The following is a 24,726-nucleotide window of genomic DNA, read 5'->3' on the forward strand; positions in this document are numbered from 1 at the left end:
CCAGTATCTCTGCTCCACACAGTGTTGACACTCACTTTTTACTGCATGTCTTCTCTCCCATTGTCTCCTCTCAATCTCTCCTTCCCGGCAACAAGGCTGGATTTAGATCTATCCAACCACGTGTGTCCATTAACAAATAATTAAACCCGGTGCCAAGGAGCTTTGGGGTGTCTCCCGTGGTTGTAGGGGAAAGGGGGTCGGGGCCACCACAGAGGCCTCACTGCTCCCCTCCACCACAGCCATGCATACAGCATCCCTCTTCACTGGCCTTCCTGGAACAAGAGATCAGACTGCACGAGGCTGGGACCTAACATCATCTTTGTTAGCAGAGTTTGTGCAGAGAGCAGGCACATAACAAAGATGTGCTGAATTAATACAGGATATGTACCATACAAATGCACTAACTATAGCATGGGCACAAAAGAAAGCCAAAGGGGCTGGGTCACAAATGACACTTGAGCACATTCTGACTCATAAATTGAGGAGACAAGGTCAAGGAAGGTGGTGAGACATTTGTGGCTCAAATAATATGCATTCTCATTTTCCTGGAAAACGGGTAGGGTAAAGTACCATAGAAATTAGATGGAAACTTTCATTATTAACAGCAGCAGCTACCATTTTTGGAGAGCTTAATAGATGTGAGTCACCAGGATATGGCGGTGAGGTCAACATTGTGCTTTCCCTCCTTCAATTTATTAGAAAACTTATAGGGAAGAAACACTTCGTATAATTGTTTGCTAGTTGCTGTTTGTGTACCAAGTATTACAAGAGAAATACTGATCATTATGTAAATACTTTTACAGCAAACGCCCCTAACTGCCTGGAGGAAGAAAGTCAGGTAAGATGAAGGAGAATGGGGCAGGCGAGGGAGAAAAGCGGTCCAGGCAGAGGAAACAGATCCATGGAGATGTGGGGGCAAGAAAGCATGGCACACAGCAGAGCATGATTTTCAAACTGTAGGTCATGAACCATTATTGGATTGTGAAATTAGTCCACTGTGACCTACATTTTGCTAAAAATGAAATGGAATTCAATAGAAAATCAAAAGAAATGTTGTCTTATGGAACTTGTCCCAGTCATATATACGGGTACAAAAACATCAGTGTACTGGGTTGCCATGTTCTCTCTTGCTGTGCAGTCCACACTGGAAGGATTCTGAGTGGAGGAATGAAGAACTTCAATATGCATGTAGTGTGAGGAAAGGCAGGATGCAACATTAATCCCCTCAACACACCTAGGAATTAGGTACTAATGTCTATTTCACAAAAGAGCTCAAATTGCTTGCCTGAAGGCATACAGTTTATTCAGATGGAAGGAAGATTTGAACCAAGGTGAGAGTTTCCCTAAAAACTACATGGGATATGATGTTTATAAACGGATGCTAATGAGGGGTGCCTGGCTGGCTCAGTCAGAAGAGCAAGCAATTCTTCATCTCAAGGTCGTGAGTTCGAGCCCCATACCGGTTGAAGACATGACTTAAATAAACTTTAATACAGACAGATTAAAAAAATGGATCCTAATGAATGAAATTGCCATCCCATTCTGAATACAGCTTTAGACAAACAGTGTCTTTGCTTTGGGAACAGGATATAGCTCAGATAAAAGATGACGGACCAAATTCCAGAAGTAACAGAGAAAACTATACTCACTATGCCAGGTAGAGAAAAGAAAAAGAGTAAGGCATCTGGTACCTGGCAGGCAATCCTGTTCACGATGTAAATGTTAGCTGAATTATGGGACTAATTCTCCATTAACTTATTCCACTTTTTTCTGTTGTACTACCTAAGTATATGTGCTGCCGAAGCGAGCACTCTGTTGTACTACCTAAGAATGATTAAGTATCTAGTCCACCTGCTTATGGCCACTATTTTCTTCTTTCCCATAGTTTTCCATGCCAAGTGCACAGAGGGCCCTCCAGAGCTGCTGAGTTGAACTTCACTTAATAAATAGGCAAATGTGGACTACCTTTTGATGCTAGTTATCCTTCTCCAGAGAAATAATAAAAACTCTTCCTGGTTGGCAGAAAACATTCAAGATTAAGATATCTTGACACTAAAAGAATATTCCAAGTTCTAGATATTCTTTCCTAAGAAAATGTGAATGCCAAATAAGAGACAAACAATGACCATGTTTAAACAAAAATTCTCAAATAAGGGTGTGCAGGCAGTGACCACCAGTTAAAAAAACAAAACAAAACAAAACATAAAAGCACTAAAGTCATGTTGACCAGACTAATCCTAGTCTACAGTGAGGGTCCCCTGGCATGTGAGTTGCAAATGATATATGTGATAAGGGAAATCTATCTAGAATATACAAGGAACTCTTAGAATTCAATAATAAAATGATCTTGAATGGGCATTTTTCTCAAAGATATAAAAAATAGCCAATTAGCACATGAAAAGATTCTCAAAATCATTAGTCACCAGGGAAATACAAAACCACAATGAGATACCGGTTCACATTTACCAGGATGCTATAATCAATATGGCACAGCCACTTTGAAAAACAGTCTAGCACTCTCCCCAAAAGGTAAACATGGAGTTACCATGTAATCCAGCAAGTCCACTCCTAGGTATTCGCCCAAGAAAAATGAAAACATATATCCACATGAAAAACTGTACGTGAATGTTCACAGCCGCATTATTCCTAATAACCAAAAGATGGAAACAACCCAAAATGTCCATCAAATGATGAACACATACACAAAATAGGATATATCCACACAGTGAAACATTATTCAGTCAGGAAAAGGAGTCAAGTACCGATACATGCTATAACATGGATACAAGCCTTTTATTAAATGAAAGAAGCCACTCACAAAAGATGACATACTATATATGATTTCATTTTTATTAAGTATCCAGCATGAGCAAATACAGAGTAGTGGCTGCTTAAAGGGAATGGGAAATTCAGAGTGACAGCTGAAGGGTACAGGGTTTCTTTTTGAGGTAATGAAAATGCTCTAAAATTGTGGTTTTGGCTACACAACTCTGAATATACTAAAAGCCAATGAGTTGTACATTTTAAATGGATGATTTTTATGGTATGTGAATTGTATCTCAATAAAGCCACTACCACCACTACTACCCACCCCCGAAAAGTGAACTAAGATATTAAGCAGAAGAACCAGGTTCACATCCAGTTCCTCTTGAATCCAGTATCCAGGCCCTGAACACTATACTGTACCTCCTTCCAAAACACAAATGACAGTTACCTGGCCAAATCTACACTTAAACTCTTCCAGCAAAGCAGTGGTATACCATAAGACACATGGGATAATTGCCTTCAAATAGCTTACAGTTTAAAAACTATGTTTATTGTCAGAAGAGCAAAGCCATGTACTACATATAAATCTATATAATACATAATATAGTACATGCCTTTGCTCTTCTTATAACCTATGATATAGAATATATTCTATAACAGAGACTGTGACATATAGTATATCATATGGATGATAATCCTAAGAGAGGATCAGATCACATTCATAGAAACAGAGATTTATTTCTACTGGAGGGGAAAAAACTGTTCCCCCTTAAGCATTGACTAAAATTATTTGTAGCTAAACAGAATACAGCAAAAGATCCCCAACATTTAATCATCCTGGACATACTAAAACAAAGCAGGGGTCGGGGTGGGGGCAGTTTCTCATCTTAATTAAAACAGGACCTTGAGGGGCCCCTGGGTGGCTCAGTCGGTTAAGTGTCCGACTATGGCTCAAGTCATGATCTCATCCTTTGTGGGTTTGAACCCCGTGTGGGGCTCTGTGCTGACAGCTCAGAGCCTGGAGCCTGCTTCTGATTCTGTGTCTCCCTCTCTCCCTGCCCCTTCCCACTCGTGTGCATGCATGCGCGCACTCTCTCTCAAAAATAAGTAAACACTTAAAGATGTTAAATAGAAACTTTACATCCCAGATCTGAGGCTTATCTTCAGGATAGGGCTTTACAATGCATATATTCCATTGTGGAAATCCATTTCTTAATTGTTGAGGTGTGAAATAACCCTAAACGTGTATTAAGTCATTAACCTGGCAAGAATGTATGCCTTGGAATCATTTTAAAGGGTTTCCATGATGAAAGTCGCTGGAGCCTTTAGACAGTACAACTCGTTCTCTCTCTCCCATAGACTAGAAGACCAAACTGTCCTCTCTCTGATGCCAGACCACTACCTCCACCTTGTGGCCACACTAAACCCTGGAGTCACAGCCCCTGTCCCATAGACTCCTTAAGAACTTCTGCAAATACAAGAAAGAAGCCATTAACACTCAGCCATCACCATGAACACTGTGACCAAATGAAGTTCTCACAATACAAAGCACTGAGAGTTTCACTTGGTCACTTGGTTAGCTCTTGATGAACATGTATCAGTAACAAGTACTTGGTGTGTCAGAGACCTTCAACAAGAATCTTCAAAGCTTTAACTTGAACGGAACTGGTTGTCCCCTATTCTAGGAATTAAACAGGTGAACTCTGGAACAAAATGTTTTCCAACAGCGTGTGGATTTTTCCAAATTTAGATACTGCATCTGAATTCCAAAGATGAATGGTAAGTATAGATTACTCTGGATGTATATCAAATAGCCAACCTTTGAAAATAGACCTTTTTTTTTCTTTTGCCTGGAAGGGATAGAAAAATGTTTTTAGGACCATTATTCACAATCTTAGAAAACCCAGTGACATCCCTTTCTTTTGATATAGGGAGATACAAGAATAACACAGAAAACAAAAGTCAGTTAGATGAGTTTAAAGCCAACCTGGACTTCTTCCCAAACCTGACATTCCCATCACCATTTCGTTCTCAGGTAAAATAATGGAACTAGAACGGCCCTGGGTAGATTCCACAATCAGTCAGCATGAACTAAGATACAGAGAAAGACCCTAAAGTCGGGATAAATCAGACAACTTTGCATGAAAGGCTTAGCCAAACCGTCAAACTGGCAATCAGGATTGAAATCACAAAGAGCTAAAAGACCTTCGTCAATACACTGAATTTTACATGGAAACCACATCACTGTACAGTGTGGTCAGCTTCTTATAATTAGCTTAGGGAAAGTAAAATTTCAGGACATTCGATTGGGGCAAAAGCATTAGGGAGCATCTAGACTAGGGATAACAGGTACTTTTGTCTGGCATACTAACGCAAATGGGCTGACAATGGCTGCCCACAGTTCTGTGTGTTGAAGGAGCACAAGACCCAGTCTGGACTCCAAGGCGAGGACCCTGCTCAAACACCAACATGTGCAGAGGGCAGTGGACAAAGGGATTGTACACTATGACTTGCCACCTTTTGTACCTGGTTAAGCTTGCCATTCCTGATTTTAGTTTGCCCTTCTCTGTTTACAAATGGAAAAGCTGGGCCCAGAGAAGGTAATGCAAGGTCATACAACTAATGAGAGGCTGAGTCAGGATAAGCAACCAAATCTATGCCTCCATATCTGTACCAACAAATCACATTGGGAAAAGATACGGTTCGTATCATATTGCTAATAATTCAAAGAAGAGAAATGCTAATTGCCTCTTCTCAAGAACCCCTTAAAAAAAAGTTTTAGTTCCACAGCAACACTGTCTCAGGAACTTTCACAGAATCTATCCTGTGGTTAAAAACACATTGTTCCCCCTTTGTAAAAGGAACCTAACATTTCCTACCTATAAGTCAGTACATCACAGTGTATCTCCAGAAACTTTATTAATTGCAGTTAAAAAAAGAGAAAGTGTGAGACAGAGAGAGCAGGTGCTCCACAGACTTGTCAATCTTACTACAAAAATGAAGTCTCCACTGTGGGAAGAAACAGCTGAAAAATATTTTTCACTCACATGCCCCAGGGTATCTGAGGCCAAAAAGAATAAGGTGAGGGAGAATAATATGAGGAAAAAAGTGTATTGAGAAAACTATAGATTCTTACCTGCTCTAATGTAAGCTGCTTCGAAATGGTATCATTCTCCAGTTTTTTAATTTTCTTCATCAGTTTGTTGACCTGGAATTCCTGCTCTTGTTCGAGATGCTGTTCTAGTTCAGCTTTCTCATGCTGCAACTGGAAAATGGAAAAATCACAGAATTGATTTTTCTGGGAATTGAGACACTCAAAAGCCACGGAAACACCGGCTCCATAAGCTGATTACACTGAGTAAGAAGTATCATCACAGAAGCTACAATCCTCATTTCTGCTGATACCCAAGTGCACACCTAGTGTGTAACCTGCTCCGAGGGTCCTCTAATTCACGACCACAAGTTAGAGTCCACGTACATAAGCTCCTGGCCTGAGCCAAAAGGCCACAAGTGACAGGGCAAATACACCTGAGCATCAAACCATGATTAAATACAGATTGTTTAGTTTTTAAAAACATGGAAGTTGTTGCCTCTGTAGAGAGGAATTGGGAAGCTAGGGATGAGGTAAGGATGGAAACTTCAAATATAAAACTAACGTTTTCAAAAAATATCCCTATTCAAACACACACACACACACACACACACACACACACACACACACCCTTCAGTACTTTTCAAACTATATAACATCATAAAAATTATATTAAAAATAGAAATTTTACAGTCAGTTTTAATTAAATGAATTAGTTTACTCAGATTTATATGTGTGTAAAGAAGGAAGAGATGTCACAATCACAAAACATATTTAGTAAATTATTCTGAATGCTATGTCTCAATATACTAATAAGCATCCTTTGGCAAAAACCAGTAGAATTAATTATCTTTCTATAATGAGACTGTACATCACACCTCCTACGTCTTTCCTAAAAGCCCAGGAGGGAGGCTTCTTATTTATGCAGGTAAAACATAAGGTTAGGGTTGCCTGTGTGGCTCAGTCGGTTGAGTGTCCAACTCTTGATTTTGGTTCAGGTCATGATCCCAAGGTCATGGGATCAAATCCCATGCAGAGCTCTGCATTGAGACTGCTTAAGATGTTCTTTCTTTCTTTCTCTCTCTCTCTCTCTCTGCCCCTCTCCCCCTGCTCACGCTCTCTCTAAAAAAATAAAAGAAACAAAAGATAAGGTTATAGTGTCACTGCAAAGTTTTTTTAAAAGGTCCCCCAACCATCAAAACCAAAAGGGAATCGAGGAAATGACAACTGGGGTTCTAATTTCTAACATTCTCAATTGGGAGTGTTCATTCATAGCAAGGGTTGGAGAGAATGACAGCAACAGGGCCCAATAGAGATTAAGTAAAAGCCATTAAAAACAATGAAACACATGTACTTTTACGTGGGGGTCTAAGAGGACACTGCTGCCTACTTTCACCCTCAGAATCACTTCTTCAAGCAGACACTGTGTACCAGGTTCTTCATATGCATTAGGCAGGCGTGATCACTCCCGTTTCCTATGTGACAAAACAGGAGACTGGACCAAGATAATTCAGCTGAAGGCAGTGGAGGCTGGGACCCACATTCTGCTCTGAACCCCAAGCCAGTATTCTCCCACTGGATCCTGAGCAAACCTAGGAGGAACCAGCTTCAGACTCCGCTAGCATCTAGTGCATCTTTGGCGTTTAAAAAATCAAACGACCCAGGGCGCCTGGGTGGCTTGGTCGGTTGAACGTCCGACTTCGGCTCAGGTCATGATCTCACAGTCCGTGGGTTCGAGCCCCGCGTTGGGCTCTGTGCTGACAGCTCAGAGCCTGGAGCCTGTTTCAGATTCTGTGTCTCCCTCTCTCTGCCCCTCCCCTGTTCATGCTTTGTCTCTCTCTGCTCAAAAATAAATAAACGTTAAAAAAAAAAAATTAAAAAAAAAAAAAAGTCAAACGACCCAACAGAAAACAAGACGCCACAGACACTTGCCTGGAGGACGCTGTGTCTCTGGGTAAACCCTGCATATGACATGACAGGCAACCCAAAAAGATTAGCCAGGCCTGAGCAACCTCCATACGGCTGCACCGAACCCTCACCACACCGACACAATTACCACTGCTCTGCAAGCACATACTTGGTTAAAAAAAAGGTTAAAATCTGACAGTTTTCTAAGCTGGAAATGTTGACTAAACAGATGCTTCTTTCTCCAACTGTTTTTGATGTGCAACTTCAAGAAAAGCTGGTCAACCTTGCAGGGACCCAGGAAAAAAACAGATGCAAGGAAGCGCTTACAGTGACAAGTCTATTTTTAGCTCGTTCTTTAAAACTCAGGTTCTGCAGGATCAAGCAGTAATTACAAGAAACAAGAGAAACCAACAGAGAACAAGAAGAGCTCCTGGCACTTCAGACACAAAGACCCTGATGCAACAAGACCACTCACGAGGAAGAAACAGCAAAGCATGCCCATCCCCAACTAACACTTTTACTCCGTAACATACCTGTGTACCCTCCATCTGTAGGTACCACGTTAGACGCAGGGGACATCTTGAGTGAAGATGTCACCCTTGCCCTAGAACAGTTCATGAGCACCAAGCTTAAATGGTGTCTACTGGTTTTAGAAAAATAAACTTTAGTATTAAAACCTTTAAACATTCTGCATAGTTTTTACACCAGGTATGTTTTCCTCCAATATGCTTTCAATTGCTGCCATTTTTATTTAAAAGAACCCCCCCTTTTTTTTAGCATTATTCTTCTGCCCTGAGGTAAATTAAAACAATCAAGGATGCAATCTAACATTGAAACATGTCTGGCCCACTGAGAAAAAGGTAAGGCTGTCATTGGCTTACAGAAAAATATTCCTATTTAGACAGATGGTCTATATTGTCAATATCTGATGAGGTATTTCCTTTAAGAATACAGATTAAACAAGTAATAAAATCCATCAAAGCTCTCCATTTTAAGAGGCTTTTCCCTCTCAAGAGATATCCCCTAAGGAAAATTTGATGGTTAAGCTGCTGTCACCAGAACTCAAGTGAGATCCCTGGGTTACACTAACCCATTTGGGAAAGATCAAGCCATCTTGAGATCTGTCTGCCAAAGATGCCCGTGTTCATCATCCCCCCAAAAGATGTGCGTGTTCATCATCCCCCGAAAGTCAGGGCTGGAACAAACAGCTTTGCTGCTTGCTTTGTTCTGACATCTCTCAGGTGACAGCCAATTTCGGGGCAGAGCGTGGAGTTTCTGAACAGAACATTAGAAACAGGAAATAGGTTCTTCCTTGGAACAAAGAAACCACCAATACAAAGAGAAACACACAGATACAGAGACACCCCCTTCAAAGTCATGAGAGTTCAGATGAGCAAGAAGGTGAGAGAGCAGAAAGGGATCTTGAGGAACTAACAACTGCAGAGTCCACCTGAGGAACATTCAGAAATTGTTTGTTTTTTAACAGATACCATGTAAATCCAAGTCATTCGGCCCCAACGGGGCTTGAACCAACATCCCCAGCTCATGACACCAAAATCCCTAAAAGGAGCCTCGTTCAGGCTGACACAAGCCAGCTCTCAGAAATAAATTTCCTACGTGTAGGCATAAAATTCAAGGCATGACTTTAAATTTCTAATCAAAGGTCTTAACATTTTATGAGCAACTTTAAATCTTCCAAGAAGGTCAGTGATCCTAAACTAGAGCAAAAATCATTCAAACTGAGAAGTAAACAGTCAAGCAAATTCTATTAATGTGTTTGAAATAAACTCACGTGTGTGCCTTAAATATATCTAAAGCAAAAGGCTTAGGCAGATTAATTTTTTAATCAGAATTTTCTATAAGTACACTTTATAAAGTCAATCACCAAGATTATGCAAGGGTTTTATGACTCCTATTTGTGCAATATAGTTAACATTAATTTTAAAAAGTGTAGAATGGAAATTATATTATGTAACAAATGATCCACTGGCAGCACATTTTCAATGGAATTAGGGCTATATGAATAAACGTTTGCTACTTAGGTTTCACCATCAAAAACAAAACAAAACCAACATAACTGAAAGCCATAAGCAAAGATACAAACTATAAACCTATGAATTTCTAAGTATTAAAACTTGAGCATTTTGTTACCATATCCACTCATTATATATGAAGCCCTAAAGCAAGCGTCCAGCGTGTTAAAAAAGACAAGTATAACATTAATTTGATCTCAAATAGGCTAGGCTTAAGCATCATTTGATCACTCACAACTGCTATCTTATAATTTATAAAGACTTTCCGGAGCCACTTCTGTGAACCAGGCCTATTGTATAAGAGACTCCAGAATTCTTCACTGCATGACCTTTATTCTGGGTCAAATTCTCACTAGCAAGTAGAAGCACTGCAAACTGTTCACCTAAGAGAACCATCACAGGTGCACATGTAGGTCAGCTGTCGAGCCAAGCCTCCCAGCCAGCATGCAGCAAGTTTGCCAAATCCCAGGCTGGAAGAAGCATGTTTGCGAGTCTGGGGTTGTTGTCCATCTAGCTACTGCCAAGTGAGGCAAGCCTCCAGCCACCAGCCCCAGGACCCAGCTTTCTCAGTGCAATTCAGAATAAACCCAAGATGCTCCCACCTTCTTTCTCACTGGTCCAGGCTAACACTTCTGTGTACTCACCACCCCCATCCCACAGCCAGCATCCTTGGTTTACCGACAACTACCAAAAGCTGCACTGGGCCAAGTAAAGGCCACCATAGGACAATAACTACATGAAGTCATTGAGATGTTAAACACAATTATATTATTCATAGAAGCTTTGCAAAAAAAAGTTCAAAACTAGGTGAAAAGACATTGAGTCTTTTATGAACCAACTTTTTAGCCACTCTATTGAGGAGTGTGAGCAGAAAGTCAGCTTCCCGTTTCAAATTCATTATATCACCACTAAATGCCTCTTGGGCCCACACTTATTCCCACCTCCAAACCCCTTCTGTTACTGGTACAATTGTTCTCAATCAACACCTCATATCAGTTACCAGTTGGCATTTAGTCAGCCTCCAGAGCAGCTGTCAAACCACCCTCTTCTTTGTATGCTCATGGCCCCAATCTAGTTCAAGTCTTTTATTATTCTTCACTGGGCCACTGCCAAAGCCTCCTAATAAATCTCCCCAGATTCAGTGTAGATCATCCTGGCAGACAAACCCTATTAATACATCAATATTCTGCTCAAAACCCTTCAATGGTTCCCTACTTACCTGCAAAAGTATAACATCATTGGCATGACATTCAAGTCCTTCCGTGATCCAATCCTATCCAAGTTTCCCATGCTTTCCTCATGCTATTTCACATTCTGACCAAGTGACAGTCTAAGGTTCATGAGCATAAATGCCTTCAGGGTCCAGACACCTAACAAAGAATGGATGTGCCAAAAAACAGCACATGGTTGTAACTGTGTTAAAGGCAAAGTTCATGTCTTTTACTCTTACTCTTAAAAGAGTAAAGACTCTTTTACTAAAATAATAAATTTAAAAAACTGAAACCCATGATGCTGGACAAACACTTCTGGAAACCACTCCAGTCCAGGGGTTACAACCCTGGTCGTGCTGTACCCTCTGGTAGAGTGCCTGAATCCCTCCCTCCAACCTATTCAAAGTGAGCGATGGCTCAGAAAACATCTTCCACAGTACCTTCCCACATGCCCCCAACATACTGTATCCTCCCCTTCTTTAAGCTGTGAGGAGCACATTGTACCTGTGTGCATAATAACATCTAGTTCATGTTTCATATCTTTCTATTAGCTACTTCTAAAAGCAGCTAATACTTTAAGGCACTAGTTACTATGTACCAAGCATTTTATATGGCCATAACTCTGTGTCAGATACTATCTTTTGCATTTTACAAAGAAGAAAACCACAGCTTAGGGAGGTCAAGTAACTTGCTCAAAATCACACAGCTGATGAGGGGTAGATCCAGGGTTAAAACACAGGTCTCTGACTTCACAGCCTTCGTCCTTATCCCTGATGTGTGCTGCCATCCTCGAGCACCTGTATACATTCTCGATCACTCTTACAGGACTGCAAGCTCCATGAACAGCAGTGACCAGAACATAGTGAATTCCACTCCAGATCATGGACAAATCTCTTGTCCATGCAAACACTGACTCACTTCCTTTACACTGTTCCCTCAGAGTAAGCCTCAGGATGAACAAGACAACTAGGTAAATATAAAGGGTGCCATTACTACATATATAGTACTCTCAGGTGACCATCACCTAAGTCAACAAATGTTAACACTGCCCGCTCTCTCCCAGAGCCTAGTGTATCCTTCCGAATCACGGCTCTCCATCTCTGAGGGGTGATCGCTCTCCTGATTCTCACTCATAGTAAGAACTCCTTGCATTTTTTTCTGTAAAAGAAATTTTATTGCCTATGTATTTCTAAACATTAGTTTTGCTTGGTTTTGCATTCTTTTTTGTCTAGCTTCCTCTGCTAGATAAACTTAGGATTTCATTCACCTGCATTACTTAGTTGAACAGTATTTTTACTGCCTTATGATATCCCACTGGATGAGCACAATTTGTCTACTCTATGGACAATGAGTATTTGGGTCATTTCTGGTTTTTTACTATTACGTGCAATGCCACAAAAAACATTCTTGTATACATCTGGTGTACATATGCAAACATCACGAATATATCCAGGACTGAAACTGCTGAGTCACAGACCGTGAATATTTCCAGTATCATTAGGTAATGCCAAACTGCTCTAAAAGCAGCAACCATTCCCATTCCCTGAGAGCATACAGAAGACTTCTCTAGTAATATCTTTTTCTTCTGTTTTATTTTGCCTTTCTTGATTACTAATGTGTGCTTGTTCATTTGTTTCCTTCCTGCTCATATGCCTATCTGCTTGTGCAAAGAGTCTGTTCAAGTCTCTATCCATTTTCTTTGGAGCAATCCATTTTTCATACTGATTCGTAGTCTCGTGTTAGTTATACAGGTTGCAAACATCTTCTCTCACACTGTGGCCTGTCCTTGCATTCTCTTTATGTGATTTCCAATGACATGTCTTTGTTCTTCTCTAGGCATTACTTAATGGCAATACTCCCAAATTTCTCTGTTGAAAGAAATCTATCCTGCTGCCTATCTGTAATCTCCATATGGATGTCTAGACCACTCAACTGAAGTTCTGACCTTCTCACTCCAAGTCTATTCCACTTAAAGCCTTTCCCATCTTAAATTATGGTTAACTATATTCTTCCAATCATGGAAGCCAAAATCTCCAAGTCTGTTTTGAGCCTGTCTTTTGCTCATGCCCACTTCTAATCCATCCTCAATCCAATAGGATATTCCTTCAAAATGTACCTAGAACCCAATGGTCACCATCTTTACCATCACATCCTAGAACAATCAACCCTATCTCAGTGTGGATTATGGAATAGTCTTATAATAGACAGCCTAGCTCCCACCTTGGCCTCCACTCCATAATTTCTTCTTGAGATAGCAATCAAGGCAAGATCATTTCACTACTTTGTTCAAACCCCTTTCCTGCCCCCCATGGCTCCCACTGCAGAGTGAATGCCAAACTCATGATTATGGCTCAACAGCTCTACGTGATCTGCATGCTGGCCACCAAACCCCCAGTACCCATTACCTCCTCAATCTCAACTCTTACTCCTCTCCCTCCAAGACTCCACTCCAACCACATTGGCCTCTCTGCTGCTCCTCCAACATGGCAGGCACGATCCCACCCAAGGCCTTAGCACTTTCCTGTCCCTTCCAGCTTCAATGCTCTTCTCTCTGAAATCCACTTATAGGCATAGGTTTTTTTTCCCCCCTAACAAATACAGTACCATACTATAAATGTATTTTCTTTTAAGTTTATTTTTTTTTTATTTTAAGAAAGAGAAAGAGAGCAAGCCCGAGTGGGGAAGGGGCAGAAAGAGAGGGAGAAGGAGAATCCCAAGCAGCCTCCAGGCTCTCAGCACAGACGGTGATATAGGGCGAATTCTCACAAACTGTGAGATCATGACCTGAGCCGAAATTAAGAGTCAGACATGTAACTGACTGAGCCACCCAAGTGTCCCTCTTATGATTTAAGAACATTTTTTCTCTAGCTTACTTTACTGTAAAAGGATGGTATATAATGCAAATAACATAAAAAATATGTGATAATTGACCATTTATGTTATAGGTAAGACCTCCAGTAAATGGCACGCTATTAGTGGTTAAGTTTTTCAGGGGAACTAAAAGTTATACACAGATTTTGATTGGGAGAGGGGAGAGAAGGATGGGAAGGAGGAGGTGGCACCCCTAAGCCCTGTGCTGTGCAAAGATCACCTGCATTTTTTCCTTGAATGTTTGATACAACTTGCAGTAAAACCATTTGAGCCTGCAATTTTTCACTACAAAAGGTTGTTTCTCACCTATTCAATTTCTCTAATGGTTACAAAGCTCATGTTTTCTATTTCTTCCCCAGCCAGTTGTAGACAGTATGTTTTTCTATTAATTTGTCCGTTCCATCTAAAATTTCAAATGTACTGGGCACCTGTGTTGCTCAGTTGATTAACCATCCAACTTTGGCTCAAGTCATGATCTCACAGTTTATGAGTTCAAGTCCCACATGGGGCTTGCTGCTCTCCGTACAGAGCCCACTTTGGATCCTCTGTCCCCTCTCTCTGCCCCTCCCCCACTTGGCACTCTCTCAAAAATAAACATTAAAAAAAAGACTAAAAACAATTTAAAAATTTCAAATGTATTGCCATATATGATTATTCATGAGTTATTCACTCTCCTTTTGAATAGCTACAAGAAAAACTGTGATAGGTTTCCTGTTTGCTAACAAAGATTTCAAGCTTGATCTTTGTTTCTTTGAATGTAGTAAGCATGGCTGCTCTGGAGTCTGTGTCTGATAATTCCAATATCTAAAGTATTTGTGAAGTCCATTTCTGTTCTTTCATTTCTACTAGTTGACATCCATGAAATCTCATATCCCCATGTGCCTGGTTCTCCTTGAGTGCTGGGCAACATATTTGAAATTGTATTTGTAGGTGAAATTTGTGGTCTAGGATGATGGTATCTTCCTCCAGAAAATTCTGTTTTCTTCTGCCAGGCACCAGAAGACTGGGTCTACCTTGATCCAAAACAAAAGCTTCATGATTTACAGTTCACCAGGTGATACAAAACTAGTTTGTTCTTGGGGCACCTGGGTGGCTCAGTCAGTTGAGCGTCTGACTTCGGTTCCGGTCATGATCTTGCAGTCTGTGAGTTTGAGCCCCGCATGGGGCTCTGTGCTGACAGCTCAGAGCCTGGAGCCTGCTTCAGATTCTGTGTCTCCCTCTCTCTCTGCCCCTCCCCTGCTCACGCTCTGTTTCTCTCTCAAAAATAAATATTAAAAATTTTTTTTAAAAAAACCTGGTTTGTTCTTATCCTAAGGTTCATGATTAAAGTGTAGGTCATTTATTGCTGTCTCCATCTTTGGCCAACGCTGAGCTTTAACTTCTGTAACCTCAGCTCCACACAACTACCATAGCACAGCTCAGTTTCTCTGCTGTTCCATAAGCAGCAGCAAATGCTCAGGACAAAACCAGCCCTGGGAGTTTGGGTCTTCCTAATACCCACCTCCCCCAGATCATAGCCCAGCAGGCCTTCTCCATCTTGCTAGTTCTTCATGCTTTAAAAAATATTTAAGAGCATTCTGTGTAGGTTTTATTGATCCTCAGTGAGGTTTGTCTGAATTACCTAATCTGTCATTTTCTAGAGGGGAAGGTATAAGCAATTTTTGCAAGGCAATAGCTGGGCTCTTCCAGAAAATTATTTTTTAAATGCTATTTTCTTGTCAACATTCTCAACATCAAGGACAAGCCCTCATAATTTCTTTTTTTTTTTTTTTTTTTTTTTTTTTGAGAGAGAGGGCACAAGCAGGGGAAAGGAGCAGAGGGAGAGAGAAGAAGAGAGAGAATCTTAAGCAGGCTCCATGTTCAGTGCGGAGCCCAATGCAGGGCTCGATCCCACAACCCTGGGATCATGACTTGACCCAAAATTGAATCAGATGTTCAACTGACAGAGCCACCCAGGAGCCCTACAAGCCCTCATGTCTGAACAGATGGCTCCACTACAACATCGGGCTTCCCATCCACCCAGAATACCTAGTGGGCTAAGTTTGAGTTTGCCAGATTCCCCACAGCACAAAGCTGTTTAAAGCATTAACGCCTTTAGAGAAATCTGGTTAGGAGAAAATTAAAAAAAAAAATTTTTAACATTTTTTTTGTGAGAGAGAGAGACAGAGCATGAGCAGGAAGGAAAGGGGCAGAGAGAGAGAGAGAGAGAGAGAGAGAGAGAGAGACACATATTCCAAAGCAGGCTCCAGGCTCTGAGCCATCAGCACAGGACCCAATGTGGGGTTTGAACCCACGAACTACGAGATCATGACCTGAGCTGAAGTTGGACACTTAACCGACTGAGCCACCCAGGTCCCCTAGGAGATTTTTAAAAGATCCTCCACAAATAATATAAAGAAATCCTTTAGGGCCTGGAGTCGGCCTACTGCATTGAAAATGCAATTTGTAAAACCTAACACTTCCTTCTTCCGAGGAATAGTGTTCAGTCCAAATAAAGAATTCATTCTAACTTGAGACATTACTGTGAACTAAAACAAGGCCACACCTTTATGAATAAAGAGGAAGAAACTGAAGGTAGCTCCGTATTTTAAGGTAATTACTGACTGGACTGACTGTAAACGGTTTTGAAATAGAAAACCTACCCAAGAAGTGCAAAACAGGGAACATTTATAACTGCAGTGTTTTAAAGTCATTTAAAAAATGTTTCCAATGATGGCTCAAGTCCATCTACAGTGGAGCCAGACTCATCTTTTCACCTAGAAATAACCATGCTTACTCCTACCCTGGAGAATAAAGTAAGCTCCCACTCCAGCTTCATCTCATATTTTTAATTTCATTGTCTGTCTACTTTTGTTTTCTCTCTACCTGAGTTTTCCCACACTTTTCAAAGGAAGTCAGCATGGGAAGCTTGAAAGCCTCTACTCTTGCCCTTACATTTCTGGAGTCCATACTGGCACATCCAATCTAGACCTAATGTCAACACACATGCATACACTTGGAAAGAAACTCCATGATTTCTTAGAGTCTAAACAACTGTATCACGTTCATTTTATTTTCTAATCGTAATGCAAATTGTGTTGGACAGAGATTTCTGGCAGGCTACTAAACAGGAAAATTCTGGCTCATAATTTGGCCTCTGGAGGCTACATCATTTAAAATGCATTAAAAACATCCCGGGAGCCTTTGCAGATGTATTGGGAAACACAACGTACAAGCCCCTTGCTCCGTAAAAAGAAACAAAGAACAGACAATGCTGAAGTTCAGAATGTTTGTAATGAAAAACAACACACACACACACACTCTCCCTCCCTCCCTCTCTCTCTCTCTCTGACCCTACTGTTCTGTGAGCTATAGGTAACAGCAAATTTTTCAGATCAGCATTAATAGCCCTGAAAAAAGCCAGAAGGGCTACTGCTCTGGCCACATTAATGAAGAACATATTTCACAGTCTCTTCTCCTCTTCCATGGGGAGCGCAGAAAGTGTTCATCCGAACTGATGCGAAGGCCATCCGAGCCTAGGTGCCTTTAAAACTAACTAGAGTATCTCATGTGTATTTATTGCCCTGACATGAGATTTTGCTGCCTGCCCAAACAAAATCACTACACTGCCATCCTAGTAACTAGGCAGACTCGGGGTGAGAGGCAGGCGGCCCCATATTCTGGTGCACATGCTTCACAAGAAGGGATCTGAGACTCTATGCTCACTGGTTGTGCCCGCGGGCATGCCTGCTACCCTGAGACACAGCCTGTCTGGGACTGGGGAAGCACGCACTCCAGAGAGCACAACCAGTAAGATGGTACTTGAAGGAGAAACCGCTTCTCCAGAACTGAGGGGAGGAGAAGGAAAGGGTAAACCAAGTGGTAAGCCTTTGTCTAGGTGAACAGGCAGGTTCAGGGACTTACTTGAAATCTTCCTGTCAGTTTTACTCCTATGCAAAGAGACGGAGGAATAACGCTGTCGCCTGATGTCCCTCTGAGCTGCTTGGCTATCAGTCACTTGGTAGCGGCAGCTTCAACAGTGGCTTTTGCCCTCAACTTCCTTCCTTTCCTGTCTCACCTTTCTATGGATGCTAGGAAACATTAACTACATGTGTTCTGGAAGGCATTCTAACCTCAAGGACCAAGTCAGTAATAATAAAGCCATGCCATTAAACAAGAGATCCAAAAAAGTGTTATTCTTTTTTTTTTTTTTTAATTTTTTTTTCAACGTTTTTTATTTATTTTTTTTTGGGGGGACAGAGAGAGACAGAGCATGAACGGGGGAGGGGCAGAGAGAGAGGGAGGCACAGAATTGGAAACAGGCTCCAGGCTCCGAGCCATCAGCCCAGAGCCTGACGCGGGGCTCGAACTCACGGACCCCGAGATCGTGACCTGGCTGAAGTCGGACGCTCAACCGACTGCGCCACCGAGGCGCCCCGGAAACGCGTTATTCTTAAGTACTTTGAATCATCAATAAGAATGTGCCCTTCCATAAGGATATAATACTTTCTACTGTAGCGACAGTGGCATTATTTTCTGAGGACCAGATCCAATTTCAAATATGAATCAAAAGTACAAAACTATTGGGGTGCCTGGGTGGCTCCATCGGTTGAGCGTCAGACTTTGGCTCAGGTCATGATCTCGCGGTTTGTGGGTTTGAGCCCCGCGTTGGGCTCTGTGATGACAGCTTGGAGCCTGCTTCGGATTCTGTGTCTCCCCCTCTCTCGCCACCCCCCCCCCCTCCGCTCATGCTCTGTCTCTCTCTAGTCTCTCAATAATAAATAAATGTTAAAAAAAATTTTTTTTAAAGTACAAAACTATTAACCTATTTGTTATTTTAAGGTCTAAAATTTAAAAGTTGGATTAGATTTAAATAAACGTTGAAAAAAAACAAAAATTTAAAGGGGCGCCTGGGTGGTGCAGTCGGTTAAGCGTCCGACTTCAGCCAGGTCACAATCTCGCGGTCCGTGAGTTCGAGCCCCGCGTCGGGCTCTGGGCTGATGGCTCGGAGCCTGGAGCCTGTTTCCAATTCTGTGTCTCCCTCTCTCTCTGCCCCTCCCCTGTTCATGCTCTGTCTCTCTCTGTCCCAAAAATAAATAAACGTTGAAAAAAAATAAAAGTTGGATTAGATTTAAAAAAGTCAGAGATATATATGTAATACCCAGTACCCTTCTTATCTTAGCCCTGTTCCCGGGCTTTAAAAAAAGAAAAAGTATTCATTAGCAATTGGCAGCAGTTGAGAAGATTGCAGACAAAAACAGGACTTCCCAAAGAGCAGAAGTAGAGGGGCGCCTGGGTGGCGCAGTCGGTTAAGCCTCCGACTTCAGCCAGGTCACGATCTCGCGGTCCGTGAGTTCGAGCCCCGCGTCAGGCTCTGGGCTGATGACTCAGAGCCTGGAGCCTGTTTCCGGTTCTGTGTCTCCCTCTCTCTCTGCCCCTCCCCCGTTCATGCTCTGTCTCTCTCTGTCCCAAAAAAATAAATAAACGTTGAAAAAAATTAAAAAAAAAAAAAAAAAAAGAAGTAGAGTTGATGCATCAGGCTTGCATCAAAGCAAGTGAAAAAACTCCAGGATTGCTAAAGCCATTATCAATCTCAGCAATGACAGGTCTTCCAATATGCATGATTGGTGATTGGTAGTTAACAGGGGAGTTAAGAATTATTTTAAAAAATAGTTTTAAGACTAAGGGCCTGTGGAATAAGTCATATTAGGACTGACAAGACAGTTAAGCTAGGTATTAAAGCAGTCTGATTAATACTAGTTCTTAATGATTTGAGCATTCCAGAATCTTCTTTCACTTGCAAACGCACCCAAGACTGCAGCAGGCTTCAGTGCACTATGATGCATGACAGTCCCAGCTATGATAGAACTCTAAGCTCTCAAAGCCAATGACACAGAAGGTTCCAAAAGGTAAGGACAAAACAAGCATCAGAATTTTTTAATTTCCTTTTTAGGAAATAAGACATTTTCTATTTACAAAAGTAATGCAGGTTGCTTTTACAAAATAAGAAGGAAAAGGATATAAGAAAACTAATATAACCCAAAGCTTAGCACCCAAGTATAATTACAACTAACATTTTGGAAAATAGTCTTTTAGATTGTTTTTCTAATGTACATGTTATATATCAAAATCTGATGAAGAGTTTGCTCACAAAACATTTCTTGTAAATTTTAATTATAAATTCTGGTTAAAGTACAACTTCTGTTTGAGGCATTCCAGAGCTGAATCTGGCTCAGATGCAGGCTTGTGCTGAACTTAGCAAAAGTACCAGAAGGTTCTTTTTGGGACAGTTTTCAATCAGATAATCAATTCTATGGTCTGGGCTCAAAAGGATGCAGATTTTTCAAATAAGTTTTCATAAAATGAAAGTGTAATTTTCTGGCCATCTAGGGGATATATACAAAAGCAAGAGAGAAAGCATGCTTTTTGTGTGTTTTTGTTTGTTTCAGTGATGCTTAACATATGTAAAAATATTTAGGCTATATCCCAAACTTGATCTTCTAGGACAAAAGGATTTCCTCTCATCCACACTTAAATAAACTTCCATTTGTAAAGGTATTAGATACCAGTTCTGTTATGGCAGATGGGAAGGGAAGGGAAGGGAAGCGTGTCCCCCACAGCAATGATCTCAGTTTGTTTTCAGATCCAAAGAATCCCTTTGAAATGCACATAAAAGCACTGTCCAATCACTATGAGAGACAACAGTCAAAGCATGGTGACAAAACCAAAATTGTTCCACAAATGGCCTCAGTGGCCTTGGGGTGAAAAAGGCAAAATACTTTCATGGTGAACAGGTCAATTCACTCTTTCGTCTATCAGGAACACCTGCATACAGTTTCTCTTCTCAGGTTTTTCAAAAAAAAATCTATCTAGAAGCACCATCCTAGAGAGCCATGTTAAAGTAATTACAAAATTAGAAAAGTCTACTGGTACCAATTAGCCTAAAAAATCTCCAGATGGAGATCAGTTCTTCCACACTGTGTGGCAGAAAATGTGAGCCTTCAACAAAGGGGCTGATATCCTGAGGCAAGCCTCAGGATGGGTAACAGAGGGTGGCAGACCCTCCCGCAGCCAAATGAGCTCTCTCCAACTGGCCAACAACAGAGGGCCTTGGGGTTCTACAACAAAGGTATGCTGTGATAGCTGAAGTCTAAAGTGAGAGATCATCTGTCATGCCACAGAACACACACAGATCTAGAACTTGCCAGAGATGTCAACCTCAACTCCCTGCCACCCATCTCCTTTCAAGGGCCTAAGAACCAGGAAGGGGGCATGAGGAGTATCTGTTTAATGGGTACAGAGAGTTTGGTTTTCAAGAAGTTCTGGGGATGAATAGTGGTGATGGGTGCACAACAGTGTACCTAATGCCACCATGTTATACACTCAAAAATGGCTGAAATGACAAATTTTATGTTATGTATATTTTGCTACAATGTATATATGTGTGTATATACATATATGTCTGTGTGTACACAGAACCAAGCTGGGATTCCTGAGAGATGGTCTTGAAGACATGCTAAGTATTAATTTGTCCAGATTCTTTAAGTTCGACCACAAACAAGCTACAGTCTTACTAAGAGCTCCCCCAGCAACAGAATCATACCTTCATACTATATTCCTTGTTTTGACTTGGCCACATGAAGGCTAGTGCTATATGTTATATACTACTTTTGGTAAAAAAAAAAAAAAAAAGTTTATTGCACTGTTCCATTTGCATAGTATTCAATCTCTGTAGAAAGATCCATGCCTCTGGAAAATTTTAAGTTTTTAATATATGAAAATTATTTTTCTCATGATCAAGTATAAAACTACTTAAAATTTTTTTAATTTTTTTTAATATTTATTTTTGAGAGAGAGAGAGAGAGAGAGAGAGCGCGAGCGAGCACGTGAGTGTGTCAGCGAGGAGGGGCAGAGAGGGAGGGAGACAGAATCTGAAGCAGGCTCCAGGCTCCAAGCCGTCAGCACAGAGCCTGATGCCTGGCTCAAACCCACAAACTATGAGATGGTGACCTAAGCTGAAGTCCGACGCTTAACCTACTGAGCCACCAGGCGCCCCCCTCCCTTTTTAAAAAATTTTTTTTTTCTTTTAATATTTTTGATTTCTGAGACAGAGAGAGACAGAGCATGAGAGGGGGAGGAGCAGAGAGAGAGGGAGACACATAGTCTGAAGCAGGCTCCAGGCTCTGAGCTGTCAGAACAGAGTCCGACACAGGGCTTGAACTCACAAACTGTGAGATCATGACCTGAGCCGAAGTCTGTTGCTCAACTGACTGAGCCACCCAGGCAAGCCCGCCCCCTGCTTTTTTTTTTAATGTTTATTTATTTTTGAGAGTGAGAGCACAAGCAGGAAGGGGCAGACAAAGGGGCAGACACAAGAATCCAAAGTAGGCTCCAGGCTCCAAGCTGTCAGCACAGAGCCCAATGCAAGGCTTGAACCCATGGACCGGGAGATCATGACCCAAGCCAAAGTTGGACATTTAACCGACTGAGCCACCCAGGTGCTCCAAACAATTTTTTTTTTTTTAGATATAAGAATTATGAAAAAAAAATTACTGTATTTCTCCAGGTTATAGCTTTAAATTCACCTCCTTTTTCTGTTGCACATGGCTCTTCTGTTCTTTTAGTGCCTTATTTTAAGGGATATCAATGTCTTTGGGAAAAAGGTGGGTTATGATAATAAACTACACACTATAGAACCATTCACAGTGAAGATGAACCTTTATAGAGAACAGAAGCATGATCTGGCTAGGTTTTGGCTGCTTTATAAATAATTTGGTAAAAGACTCTAAATACTAATAGCCATTTAAGTTGAAAGCAAACACTGTTTCTTCCAGTGTTAAAAATTAGAGCACCTGATTACACGCTAAACTAAGAAAAACAAACTGTAATTGCATCCCTCTAGTTCTAGAAGCAATATGCAGAGTAAGTTGTCTGATGCTGCCAAGGTGAGAGAGAGCCAGAGGTCAAACTAACCTTGTCCCTCATTTTTTCCTCTAAATCTGAATGCACACGAATCAATAATAAGTTCCACACAGAAACTGTGCCATAAATCTCTGTAGGACAATAATGCCTGGCTACCTCTACACTTCATATTTCAACAGCAGCCATTGAAACTGAATTTTGTGTGAGACGGTAACAGTATCTTTATTCAGTAATTAGGCAGAAAGATGGGGTCAAAGTTGACTGAAGCACTGTCCAGTCTTAACATTAAAGTTTCTTTACCAAAGCTTCCGGCTTTCTCTCACAGGATTGTCCATGTTGGAAGGTAAGAAAAGGATTTAGGAGGCTTTTTAAAAGCCTCAAATATCCTTTTATTATAACTTCACTAAAATACATACTTCAACCAAATCAATGAATGAAACAGTCAGCAATGCCCTTGCATGGAGGGTACAAGGGGTGCGTCTACCTAGCTTCCACACTCACCTGACAAAGTTTATCCTCCTGGAATAATTTTGTATCTGCTAGTGATTTTGGACAATCTGTGCTCAGTAATGAAAACTTAATATCCTACTTATTCTTTTTAAAAAATTTTTAGTGTTTATTTTTGAGAGAGCGAGAGCACAAACGGGGCAGGGGCAGAGAGAGGGAGACACAGAATCCAAAGCAGCTCCAGGCTCTGAGCTGTCAGCAGAGCCCCCCGTGGGGCTCAAACCCATGAGCCATGAGACCATGACCTGAGCTGAAGTCGGTAGCTCAACCAACTGAGCCACCCAGGCACCCCTCCTACTTATTCTTAAATTCATGGTAAGTAGCATACAAAATATTTGCCCTAAACAAATTTTACTTTTGTAATTTATAAGCTGTGAGGGGAAAAGAAAGGAGACTCTGAATGAGAAAAATCAAACCTTCCTGTATGTTTTGTGTTGTGTCTTCTATAACCTATCCGAGATTAATGCTGTTTTAACAGCTGTCTGATACTTATTTGCTCAGTAACCTATTACTCACCCATTTGAACACACCTGATTGTATGTAATTTTAACTACCGATCATGGATATCTTGTATTCCCCCCACCCCCAACTGACATTTCACTTTACAGCCTCATATTTTAATGCAGAAGACCCATTTCTGCTACACAAATGTTGATTTATTCCTTACAGAATCAACATAAAAGGAGAAAAAAATTCCACATTTACTGTTAATCCTCCTATTTCCAAAACACTACTTACAGCAATTGCTCCTGTGCTAAGGCTTCAGGCTCATCAGAAACTTCTTCAGGTGCCCACAGCATAAAATCCCTTACCCAAGCAGATGAGTCACAGAACCAGTCTGGAGTATTACACTGCTTCCATCTTTACCTGGTCTTTTTAATCTCCAAAAACCTTTGGCTATAAATGTTTCAAGCAAAGTACTCTATCAAAGTCATTTTTTCCTAGAGAGGAAAACAGGCAGAGGAGATGTAAGGCGAGAAAAGATAAATTTACCTGCATCAACTTTCTGGAGAGCTCATTAGTGAGGAACTCTTCTTCCTTCTCATAATTTACAGCAAGGGTTTCTTTCTCCTTCTGCAAAGCCTGAATTTTCTTGAATAAAGTGTTACTGATGAATTCTTCTTCTTGCTCAGCCCTGGCTTGCTGTTAAAAAAAAAAAAAAAAAAATTAAAACAGAGCAACAACAAAAAATATGTTAAGCAAACAGGAAATTTACAATGGAAATAATGTTCTTATTTGCAGAAAGGGCACTCATTTTAATTAGATCTCTATTTTTACTTGTGAACCAGTGCACTCCAAGACACATAAACCAGAGGGGCTGAGCGGCAACCCTAAAAGAAAATCTGGCTATTCCCCCAAAGAGCGTCCCTGAACTACAGATGGCCTTCTTCTTAAATTGACGTTTTGAAGAAATTCATAAAGACTGTTTTACTGTTTT

At 41.0% G+C, this 24,726-nt stretch overlaps 1 protein-coding gene across 2 annotated transcripts in view; it reads right to left on the minus strand.

Annotated features, from left to right (window-relative positions):
- The window catches only part of CCDC6 (coiled-coil domain containing 6), a 109,752-nt gene that overhangs the window by 34,042 nt on the left and 50,984 nt on the right, over positions 1 to 24,726 (minus strand). For both annotated transcript variants that reach the window (XM_003993958.6, XM_023240459.2), the window contains exons 2-3: positions 24,282 to 24,431; positions 5,903 to 6,031 (exon numbers count right to left, since the gene is read on the minus strand). In XM_003993958.6, the coding sequence (XP_003994007.3) occupies positions 5,903 to 6,031; positions 24,282 to 24,431 (279 nt within the window). The remainder of the gene's footprint in view (positions 1 to 5,902; positions 6,032 to 24,281; positions 24,432 to 24,726) is intronic.

The sequence above is a fragment of the Felis catus genome, chromosome D2 (assembly GCF_018350175.1).
Source record: "Felis catus isolate Fca126 chromosome D2, F.catus_Fca126_mat1.0, whole genome shotgun sequence".
NCBI lineage: Eukaryota > Metazoa > Chordata > Mammalia > Carnivora > Felidae > Felis > Felis catus.